This window comes from Rhinolophus sinicus, chromosome 4, assembly GCF_057876585.1.
Source record: "Rhinolophus sinicus isolate RSI-liver-muscle chromosome 4, RSI-T2T, whole genome shotgun sequence".
In the NCBI taxonomy this organism is placed as follows: domain Eukaryota; kingdom Metazoa; phylum Chordata; class Mammalia; order Chiroptera; family Rhinolophidae; genus Rhinolophus; species Rhinolophus sinicus.
The window spans coordinates 41,994,509-42,006,965 of record NC_142504.1 but is presented as its reverse complement, the minus strand read 5'-3'; the positions used below and the strand labels follow the sequence as shown (position 1 = coordinate 42,006,965).

The following is a 12,457-nucleotide window of genomic DNA, read 5'->3' as shown; positions in this document are numbered from 1 at the left end:
ATTCTGAGTCTATTCAATACCAATCAAAATCCCAGTAAAGATTTCCTTGGATAATAACATGCTGAGTCTAAAATTTAGATAAAAATATGAAAGTTCAAGAATACTCAAGATCCTTCTGAAGAAGAACATTGTGAGGAACCGGGCCTACCAGACATCTAGCTTGATCATTGGAGCTCATGGGGGCAGGCAAGTTATTAATAAATGATCCTGGCAAAAATGGTTAGAAAAAATTTTAATTTGGATTGCACCTAAAATTATAGACAGAGATTGGTTATATTAAATAAATCTGAAAGACAAAGAAACTTTTAAAATAAAATCTAAAAAGCACATTTATAACATAAGGGGAGGGAAGGATTTTTTTAAAGAAAACACACACCCCAAAATACTAATAATATTTTAAGTTGACTTTGTATTAAAATTAAGAACTTATTTTATCAAAATACACCATAAAGATATGAAAATACAAATCACAAACTGGAAAAAGGTACTTGTATCATATATAATGTATATGAATTATCATCAAGAATACACAACCTAAAAATCAATTCAAAAAATAAAAATATGCAAAAGATATGAACAGATAGTTCACTGAACAGAACACAAGAATGGTGACTGAATATAAAACAAGATACTTACCTCATCAGTAATAGGCAGCAGTACAATTTCATACCCATTTGAATGCCTATTCTTAGGAACTCTGACATTGCCACTTATTGGCCAGAAATGGACCAATGGGGACTCATATTGCTAGTGGAGGTCTAAATTGATACAACTATTTTGGAAAACGATTGTCACACTTTTTTAAAGCCGACCTACAGTCTAGTAAGTCTAATGTCATGTATTGACCCTACAGATATTCTTGCACATGTGTATCACGAAACCTGTGCAAGAAAACTTAGCAGCACTGTTCTAAGTAGCACCCATCTGGAAACAATCCAAGTAATCATTTACCAACAGAGAATAAATGAAAAAATTGATATATAGCCTCATAAAATAATATTTAACTATGAATAAAAATGAATTAAAGCTAAGTACAAACATTCAGATAGATCATACAAACATAATGTTGATGGAAGAAAGCAAGTCATTGAGAACTATGTACAGTATAATATGATTTGAATAAAGCTAGAAAACAAGCAAACTAACAAGAATCTTGTTTAGCAAAACATATATGTGAGGTACAATTATTTTATAAAGCAAAGAAGTAAGTAATCAGATATCTCGCGTATCGGCCATCTCTGGTAGGGAGGCAGGATGATGGGACAGAAAAGTACCAGGCAGCTTTAAGGGTACCGGCAATACTTGTGGGTTTTATGTTGTATGATAAATAAACATTATTATTATGCATCATGACTTACATATATATAAAAGATGCACATACCAATGAAATATACTATTTCTGTGTATTAGTAAAATCACCTAATATAAACAACAAACTTAAAATTAAAAATAAGCTAACTGATTATTGGCTTCACAATGAAATCATGGTATCTCATCTTTTATGAACATGTTAGATGAACGCAGTTTCTATGACAAAAAGAGCATACGCAAGGAAACTTCCAAATAAAGCATGAAAAATAAATAATAAACAAGTAATGGAAAATAATAAAATGAGCAGATCCAATTTTAACTCACCACCAGAGCTTTAGATCTGTTGCTTAGAAGTTTCTCAATATCCCTGGCTGCAATTTCCACCAGCTGGCGTGCATTATTTGGTTCTACAGTATACAAATCTTGGTATTTCTCATAAATCTGTATGAAAGGAACAGAACATTAATAAACACAAGAACTGCTTATTTGACTCATAAGTTCACATTAAAAGGTATTTAAAGCCATAAACAATTGATTAGAAAACCCCACCCTTCCCTTTGTTCACCTTGGTCTTTTCAGAGTTTAAGTACGTCCAAATATATATATATATATATATATATATATATATATATATATATATATATATCAATAGAAGACCACTAGCTTGCCAAAATAGTTATGTCATGTTAACAGGCTGTAAAACATCTTGTAGCACGATGGCTTGTATGTGCAATTTTGTGACGTGAATTTGTACCTCCAACCTCCAAGTCTGGTATTAACTGCCATCAGCATTTTAAAGAAAAAAGAAGGTCATTCTAGAAAACAGGAGGGGAACTGAAACATGGGTGGTCAAACTGGAGGATGTGTGCAGTGAACAAAGGGAGGATGGAGGGGAAAGCAACAATATATGGAGGCAGACTTCCCACTGGTTTCCCTCACTGCAATGTGTATGCTGCAAAACCTTATGCAATGAGGGAGTCAGGGAGGGAGGAAAGGACAGAGGGTTAGCAGGACTATGAGTCAATATGAAACCCCTGCTATGGTTCATCTGGGTGACACAAGGAGCTTCATTTCACAGAGGAGTGAAGGTCGACATTAAAGTTTGGTTAAAACCATAATAGTGTAAATATTTTTATTATCAAATTGAATGCTTTGTTTTTAAGTCACTGAATCAAACTATACTGAAAGTAAGCAAAAGAAAAAATTCGACTGCATTTCTGGCTCATATCAGTGCCTATGGAAGGATTTCCCTAGAGTGGCATAAGATGCACCTGATTTGTTGTGCCTGTACACTCCTGGCAGGAGAGGAAGCATTAAAGAAAGGAGGTGGGGGGGGGTGCTTGAGGGGTGGGGACCAGCAACCATGTTTATGGCTGGAGGGCTGAGTAGCGCAGGAAATCCCTTATGCCTCCAACAGATGGATGGCACATGCATGGCTAAACCATCTTTGAAAGCCAGGGACTGGCACGTTTTTCCCAGGCACATAGAGAAACCAGTTCAACCCTGCTTTTTCTGGCACAATTCCAGCATTCTGTTACTACAACAGGTTCTACAGCCTGGTCCCAGCGAAACACGGATGCTACTGATGAACACCGGTTTCACATAGACACAGATAGATATGCTAACATTTGTTTATAACAGAGCACACATTAGTTTTACATAAAGTTATAATTTTTATTTAAGTGATTAAAAATGAATAGTGTTAAAAGATTCAAATCAAACTTTTACTCCTGAAATTGTGTGACTTATTCAAACTATGAGGTTTTTCCCATACTTGTCTGAATTTTGACCTTGTGGGTTCTCATTCCAACTATTTAAGGCACAGTAATTTAGTCATACAAAATCCCCAGATTTAGTTTTATCCAGGATTCCTGCATATTACTGGATTGCTTGTGCTTTCTGCTGAGGGGCAGATTATTGAGCTCCATTTTAAAGATCCAGGTTATCCATGACGAACTCCAACCCAAGGCTCTCTCTTTCATTTCAGCCTAAAATGACATCCAGGAAACATGCTCTCCTGAATAGGTTAATTGATCAGGGTACAAACAGATAAACCTCAACATCACTTTAATTGATCCAGGATATTTAGGCCTTTGCAGAAAAACCAATATAGCTAATTGGTGTGAAAGGCAGTTGTGCTTTGAGCCATTAATATGTTGTTTGCTTCTTTATGAAGTCTAACCTCCTTCCTGTGGTATAGGGACGACAATATAATTGAGATTCGGTGGAGATTAGTTCAGGATGCACAGTTTGTACTTCGAATTATGTACTACAGATAATGTCATTTATTAAGTCACAACCTACATATGCCAGGCGCATTACCAGTGCTTTAAAGAATGAGAGGATTATAAATCAGAAGAAACAATTTAGCTCAAGTATATACATATCTTCTCAAATATACTGGTGCCAAAAAAATGTACACACAACTTGCATTCATCTTTTGTTATTGGGATGAGTATTACAATTCTAATACAGTTTTTTCCTTTCTTAAAATGTATATACATTTTTTTTGCACCCTCTGTATATAAAATATTCCCTCAAATTCTGTCTCTAGGGTAATTTTTAAATGTTTAGGGGGAAAAAAAGATCTAGGTTTCAAATAAACTTCAAATAAATTAAGTCAAGGAAGTTTAATTCTCGATCCCCAATGTAAATATACTGCTGTCCTTTTTACATATAAAACCACATTTGAATTTTTTTTTTTTTTTTGGTAATAAACATGAATAAAAACCATGTACAGCCCCACCAAAAGAAGTAACTCTTACTTCTGGTTTTAAAGAATACAATATTTTTTGTTGTTACATGAAGTATTGTGAAGTCTCTCAAAAAGTCTTCTGGTAAATGTTTACTAAACAATTTTCAGGGTAGACAGCTTCACATGGATTTTTAAGATTATATATTTTCATAATGCATATATATATTTATAATATTTTCTACCACTAAAATAAACCACATTTCTACAATATACAGCATGTTAACATGTGCCTATTTTAAATAGAGCCTTTAGTATCTTTGCTTTTTCCTAGTATTTTTTTTTCTTTAAAAATGACCTGCTTTGGCATTTTATCCAATGTCTTTTCTGAAAGAAAAATATCATGGTGGAAATAACATGAGTTTTTGGCACCAGACAGAGCTGTATTCAAATCACATGTCAGCTCCTCACATGCTGCGTAACACTGACTTCCATTTCTTCTGCTAAAAAGAATGCAGCATATAAAGAGAATCCAAGACAGGATATGTTTTTCCTCGTGACTGATATACGAATACGCTTTAATTTTTCAGTAGTTCAAGTCCTCTCCCTGCGATCTTTGACACAAGTTCTAACAAAAGAATACTTGTCACCTGTACATTTTTTTCTTACAATTTTAATTAACTGGCTTCAATGAACTTTCACTATTACATTGACAGATGAAGTTTTGTGGTGATGACAACAGAGAATATAGTTTCCCTACCTCTTTCACTGAAAACCTCTTTCTAAGTCTCTTTGCTCTAATTAAGTCCATAGTTTCAAGATAGTCTTCAGAATAATACATTTAAAAATAGCTTCAGGCCAGCCTGGTGGCTCAGGCGGTTGGAGCTCCATGCTCCTAACTCCAAAGGCTGCCAGTTGGGTTCCTACTTTGGCCAGTGGACTCTCAACCACAGGTTGCCGGTTCAACTCCTAGAGTCCCACAAGGGATGGTGGGCTCCGCCCCCTGCAACTAAGATTGAACACGGCACCTTGAGCTGAGCTGCCGCTGAGCTCCTGGATGGATCAGTTGGTTGGAGTGCATCCTCTCAACCACAAAGGTTGCCAGTTAGACTCCCACAAGGGATGGTGGGCTGTGCCCCCTGCGACTGTAAAACGGCAACTGGACCTGGATCTGAGCTGTGCCCTCCACAACTAAGACTGAAAGGACAACAACTTGAAGCTGAACGGCACCCTCCACAACTAAGATTGAAACGACACAACTTGACTTGGAAAAAGGGCCTGGAAGTACACACTGTTCCCCAATAAAGAAAGTCCTGTTCCCCTTCCCCAATAAAATAAAATAAATAGCTTCAAACATAATATCCAAAAGGTGCCACCACTCATTGATATAATTGCTTAATAAACATACCTAAAGAAATGTTTCAGAAACCATAATACTTAGTATTATGCCATGGAATAATACAGATACCCCAGAGATGCTTTGCTCCCTGAAAGTTAGATAGGCTTCCAAGTTTTCTATGAACTAAAAGATTAAATTAACAATCACTTTCAAGCAGCTACTCTGTACCACTCTGAGGTGTTTCACATACATTATCTCCTTTACTCACTTTAATTAAGAAATCTGAAAAAAATTACATTCAATTAACCATTGAATTAATGAGAACAAGGGATTCAGGTTTTAGAATATCAGTGTGGAGGGAGTTTGAGTCTCATTTCACATCATAGAGAAACAAACCTTTCCCAGAGCACAAGGTGAAATGGTAACATGGCATGGTTAGGCAAAGTGAGTCTTCAATGCCACTCTGCCAGGAATCTCCCTTGGCTTCAGCAGGATATGAGAAAATAGAAAAGCCCCTGGGATGAGCAAGAAAGGTAACTGAGAATTAGGGATCTGTTTGTTTGCTAGGAGACTGCCTCAGTGCAGGATCAAGGGGACCCCAACAATGCAAAGACTGAGGGATAGACAGTGGAAAACAGAGGTGCAGCTCAAGGGTGATGGTGAAAACCACCCATAGCTGACGGTCCCTATGCAGGCTGAGGAGACCGTCCAAGTTCTTAGTAGCAATTACATTCAGTATCTACGCCAAGTGAACAGGGGAGCAAATGCACTAGGTTTTCTGTCACGTAAGTTTTCTCTTGCACTCAGATGCCAAAGAGCAAAGTCAAGAATGTTAGAGAATACTGAAAGGGAGTCTGAACTTAAAATTTATTAAATTTATAATTGACCACAAAAGTCTCTTTTGACCTTAAAGAAACTAACCTTGAAATGGCAAGACTAATATTTTTCCTCTCCTGGGAGAAAGAATGGCACCACATGAGTAAATTAAGTTCCCTCAAGAGAAACAGAGTCAAATTTCTGCATATTAAAGATTAAATATGTAAATTGGATAACTCATTTCCTCAGTACTTATAAATTTACTTCCCTCCCACGGAACTTATGCTGGATAAGCCATCAAGATCTCTGCTATGCTCACAGCCATCTTTCTGAGGGGCATTTCCTCTTTGAAGTTCCCTGATGAAATGAGCCCAAGGAATTTCCTTACAAATGGGTAGCAATATTCTAATGCATGACCTTGCCCTTGGCCCCTGACTAACTGCATCAGGACCTACCAGGCACAGGAGCAGCTAACTTCTGAATCAATGGCTTGTAAGAGGCCAAGTACAGAAGATCTGTATAAACAATAGTACAGGGAATAAATCAGATTGTCTCACCATAGGATGCCAGTTGGATGGATCGAGAGCCGAAGTAGAAGCAGAAGTGAAAAGACTAGTGGGAGAAAAACAGCATTCAGACACTGATAGAACTGATGGCTATGGTAGGCAGAACCATGGTCTCCCAAAGATCTCCTCCTCCTTATCCCCAGAATCTGGGACTATGTTGCTACATGGCAAAGGAGAGTTAAGTCTGCAGGTGGAATTAGGTTTTACTAATCAGCTGAACTTAAAGAGAGTACCCTGGCTTGCCTTGGTGAGTCCAATATAATCTCAAGGGTCCTTAAAAGTGGAAGAGGAGGATGTGACTATGCAAGAGAAAACCAGAAAGATAACAGCGTGAGTAGAAAATTTCAAGAGAACAGAGATTTTTGCCTGTGTTGTCCAAGGGGACATCCCAGTACATGGAGCAGGCACTCGATAAATATTGGTGGCATGAGTTAGGTAATGGACACTGAGACTGGTTACTGCATCCGACTTTCCTGGGAATGGGGCTATTGACATACAATAAGTTCTTCCGTGTATTTGAAAATCAATATTTATCTTGAACCTAAAAATATAACAGGCTATGTAAGGTGGTATGCAGTTATATAATGGAAGATAAATACAACACCTAAACAATAATTAAATATCAAAACAAGGTAATTATCTATATGAACATTATTAGTGTTCCAATAAAGTACAGAAAATTGTGCTATCAGAATTCAGAGGAAGGTAAAATCACGTGGGCTATGATAGTCAAAAGATGGGATTATGACCACACTTTGGAGTAAATCTACATAAACAAGGGAGGGAAATAATTAGAATGTGTGTAATACAAGAAATTATTGAAAATAAAGACTGAAAGGGTAATAGGTATATTATTATGGATAGCTATAAAATTCAGAGGATCAGTTTGCACCTAATTATGTAGTCAACTCCAAGCTATTATAGACTGATAATACCTCGTCAGGACTTCTAGTGCCTATTACAGCAGTTAGTACATAGAAAGAATTTAAAATACAACATATTCAAAATATAAACTATGTTATACAACAAAATATAACATAGTTTATCATAAGCACCATTCAAATATATACATACTCACATTCAATTATATACATACATACACATATAAAATTTGTCATGTTCTCAAATTTATACTGCATACTTTTCTGATGATAACTACATCAAACTGGCATTCTAACATTTAACTCAATAATTCGATAATACTTTCCCTAGTCCTTCTTTCTATTTGATATGATATACCTTCTTAGCTGGGATAGTATCACATTTCAAATGGGACATTAACTTTAGGAAGAATATTTAGGAGTAATGAAGTCAGAATTGATGAATCTTCCACAACATATACAGCTACTTGCCTTAGTTCCTGTTAACAAGAATTTGATGGTGACACTTTTGAACAATATAGTCAGGATGTAAGAAGGAAGAGAACAAGTGAAAACCATAAACATGTAAACATACCTGTTCACTTTCCCCATACTACACATAGGAACAGGTGATTATATTTAACCAGAAATGCAAGTGAAATACCAGACATCATTCTTGGAATAGAGAAACTAAACTAACAGATTAAAGATTAAAGTAAACATGAAAAAGAACCATAGCGAGAATTCTTCAGTTTTAAGGCTGGAGATATTTCACACATAAGGTAAATTGTAAGTTTTTCTTTAAGAATACTTAGAATTAAAACAAGAAAAATGTTAATATAGGTATAAGAAGCTAACTACTTTTTTAAATTCCATAGATAACATAATGTCACCTCTTTCCCTTTGTATATCTGGAAATACATATGAATTGTATATGTATTTTGACCAGAAAATTCATGTGCAATTAAAAGTGAGAGAGATCATACTAGATTCCATTAAAACTAAATTAAAAAATAATTAACCAAAAGCTGAATGAGCTGCTTGTTTGTCCCTAACCCCAAATGACCTCAATTTATTTCACTACACAACAAAAGAATTTTAAAAAGCAGCACAGCTTAATTTGCCCTATTTTAGTAGCAAATGGCTTTTCTAAAGAAAAACTGCTACCTATCAAGGCTGACATACAATTTTACCAGTTTACATTCATTTAAAGAATTTCATACATACTCATATATTCTTGCCTCAAATTCTTCAGTCCTCCCAGAGCAGTTTTTCAACCTCAGCAATAATGACATTTTTACCAGGCCATTCTTTGTTGTGGGGCGATGTCCTGTGCATTGCAGGGTGTTTAGCAGCATTTTTTACTTCTATACACTAAATGCCAGTAGCATTCACACCTCCCCCCCCACCCCCAGTTGGGACAATCATAAAGGTTTCCAAGCATTGACAAATGTCTCCTGGGGGACAAAACTGCCCCTGGCTGAGAACCACTGCTCACTATATAAAGACATTAAAGACATTTTCAGGGGGGAAAAAAAAAAAAAGCTATGCATTGCATACTGAGAGTGTACAGTAGCAAATAAGGGTCTTTTATGCCGTTCATCTTCATTTTCCGGAAGCAGCTAACATTTGGCTACATCATTTCCATGAGTTTTCAGCTCCCCTGTCCCTTGTGCAACTCATAGACAAGGAGAGAGCACAGCCACTCTGTCACTCTCTCTGTAATTAATATTACCAAGCCATTAGATTGCTACTTAGAGAAACAATAACAATGTATCCCTCAAATACCAGCATAATTTAAGAAACTGTCAATTATTGATTGATAACGGAACAGATTGGTAAGGTAAAAAAAAAAGAAATTTAAGTCTTTCACTATTAATGTTTGTGAACCAATAGTATTTCACATAAAAACATGTTAATAAAACAATGAAAGTCACCATAAGATTAGAAATCCCTTAGAGTTTATTTTACCCTATATTTTTGAAAATGAATGTAATTAACCACTGTTTAAAAAAAAAGAAAAACCGCTTCTCTAAAATCTCTAGTGGTAGGTAAATGGAGTCCATACTCTCTATCGGTAGTACATTCTGCAGTCAAAATTGATTTTTCTCTACCTCGGGGGGGAAATGTGCTTTATTTCCCTAAAATAATGATCATCTCAAGTTACCTATAGAATTATGGTAACGGACTTAGTGACAACATTTCCTCATTGAAGGTGTAGTAAGGAATTTCTGAACAAACCCAAAATGTGAAGTAAATAAGCTGTATTTTAAAAGTAATCATATCACTTGTGTAAAGTAGTTATATTACTTTTAAAAATAATTATATTACTTTTATAAAGTAATATAAATATAAAGTTACATTTTAAAGAGTAATAAGCATTTAACTTTTTCACAGCATCTATTACTGTTTCCACATTTCATTTTATATGCCCTTTCACCCCTACACATTTCTGAGGAAGGGAGAGTGTTTCTATCTATTTCATTTGACAAGCATGTAAAGGGAAATCTACTATCTTCAAGCTACTTAGTAGCATTCCCGAGAGGAGAAAAAAATCCCCACATTTGTTGTTGCCTCTGCTTCTTTCTGATTCCCCAGTCAGAATCACCAATGATTAATTATGTTCTGCTTTAAAGTATCTTCTTTTGCAAATAAATTAATATATTAAACTCTCTACCACCTCGAAAATGAATATTCTATTTACATAAGATGACGTGACCACAGTGTCAAACAAAAAGCATCAGTCTGCAAACCCCATGAGTTACTAATGAAATTCTTCACTCTAACCCCTTATGTAAATACTAACTTAAGAGAACTGAATGCACAATATTTAGACACGTTTCATATTTACATCTTTGAGAGCACATTGAAATACGAAGGTACTGATTTTAACAATACTTAACTTATGAAATCACAACGGTGAGTTAAAGCCAGGAAATTCTATGATGATGCCATTGTACAATGATTTTACCTTCAAAAGTGAACACCCAGGTTAAAAAAACAAAAATGAATTCACACACTTCCAGACAAAATTTCCATTCAAGGAGAAAGTCTTATACGATGTTTCCCCGAAAATAAGACCTCGCAGGACAATCAATTCTAATGCGTCTTTTGGAGCAAAAATTAATATGACCCGATATTATATTATATTACATTATATCATACCATATCATATCATATCATATCATATCATATTATATTATACCTAGTTTATAGTAAAATAAGACCGGGTCTTACACTGATTTTTGCTCCAAAAGACACATTAAAGCTGATTGTCCGGCTAGGTCTTATTTTCGGGGAAAGCCAGTAACAAGAAGGTGGCATTTCAGCTCTCCCTGACAACTAGAGAGATACACGAATCTCAGTTATCAAAAAGTTTGGATTCCCCTAACATCATTCATTATCAGAAGACACAACAAAATGTTGGAATTGAAAGAGCAGGGAGCTATGGAGCAATGTTGCATAATATAGGTGACGATTTCAAAATGAATATACTGTTAACACTACAGGAATACCCACTGTACCTTAGATAGGTACAAGATGAGCCTGGGAGACTCACAAAGCATCCAGAAAAGCTGTAGGAAAGACCAGATATTATACCTTGGAGGGGAAAGGAGCACGGTAGAAAAGGTAGCCAGGAAGCCTGGGATCAGTGTGATGTCCAAAGGTTGCAAAATTCTATGCCCCCAGCCACGGAGAACAGAAGATACAGAGCAAGTCAGGCCTGAACTGTCCCTGGGCCCCTCGGCTAAGCCTAGGGTGAGGCCAGTGACACCTATGGCAAGAAATTTCAGGAGCCACTCACTCCCTGAGGGTTATGCAGGTTTGTGACCCTCACATCTGCCTCCTTACACTGTGTGCCATTGCCACATCACATCGCTCACCTCAGTCCAGGTTCTGCAGAGCCCCTGCCCACACTTCTCCCCTGACGAGAGAGAGAGAGAGAGAGAGAGAGAGAGAGAGAGAGAGAGACAGAGAGAGAGACAGAGAGACAGAGAGACAGAGAGAGACAGAGAGACAGAGAGACAGAGAGATACCTACGCAGTATTTGAAATGAAGAGAAATTCTACCTCTTTCAAAATATAGCCTTCACATCTGCTTCCTAATACCAAATATGTTAACGCTCAGAGATCAAAAAGTTACTGAAGATTTAAAGAACAAAGTGTAAATGATAATTAACAATCCCTTCTTTTGTAATAAAGAGGAGGCTACGAGAAAGCCTTGGATTCCTAAATAGAAAGGGGGAGGAGTGAAGAAAATAGTTCACAAAGGAGGCAACAAACCTTCCCGATGACAATAATTTGCTTATATTGTTGTGGTTTGCTGTCCCCAGGGCAGGGTCAATCAAATGTGGCAACTGAGGACTTCTGACATAGTCACAGTTTTGTTTTCTTTTAATATAATAACTCTTTGTAGGCTCTGATATCTATTTTATAGAAAGACAAACAGTAGTTCCTATTCATCAATTTATTTTCAGAAAACTTTTTCAGGAACCACCATTATCTGATAATTTCGACATTGGTCAAAAATTAGTACATCTTTATCAAGAAATACTTTACCAACAAATTAAATGAAAAAAATGATTGCTGGCCAATGTTCATGAACTTAAAAATATTGTTTTCAGGAATATTAAGAACACTGTAAATTTTAAAAATTATCTATTAATATATGATGATTAGCCTCTCCATTTGCCAGCATGGTAACTAAAGGAATGTGTGTGTGTGTGTGTGTGTGTGTGTGTGTGTGTGTGTGTGTGTGTGTGTTTAAAATAAACTGTCTTTTAAAATATTCTACAATTCAGATTGTTTCAAATGCATATATGCTTCAAAGTCAGGGGATCTTTTCTCTATTTTGTCTTGATCTATAATGTTTA

The 12,457-nt window shown here is 36.0% G+C and overlaps 1 protein-coding gene across 7 annotated transcripts in view; it reads right to left on the bottom strand.

Moving 5' to 3' along the window:
- CACNA2D1 (calcium voltage-gated channel auxiliary subunit alpha2delta 1) overlaps positions 1-12,457 on the bottom strand; it is a 462,827-nt gene that overhangs the window by 347,434 nt on the left and 102,936 nt on the right. For all 7 annotated transcript variants that reach the window (XM_019746896.3, XM_019746894.3, XM_019746897.3 and 4 more), the window contains exon 3: positions 1,636-1,752. In XM_019746896.3, the coding sequence (XP_019602455.1) occupies positions 1,636-1,752 (117 nt within the window). The remainder of the gene's footprint in view (positions 1-1,635; positions 1,753-12,457) is intronic.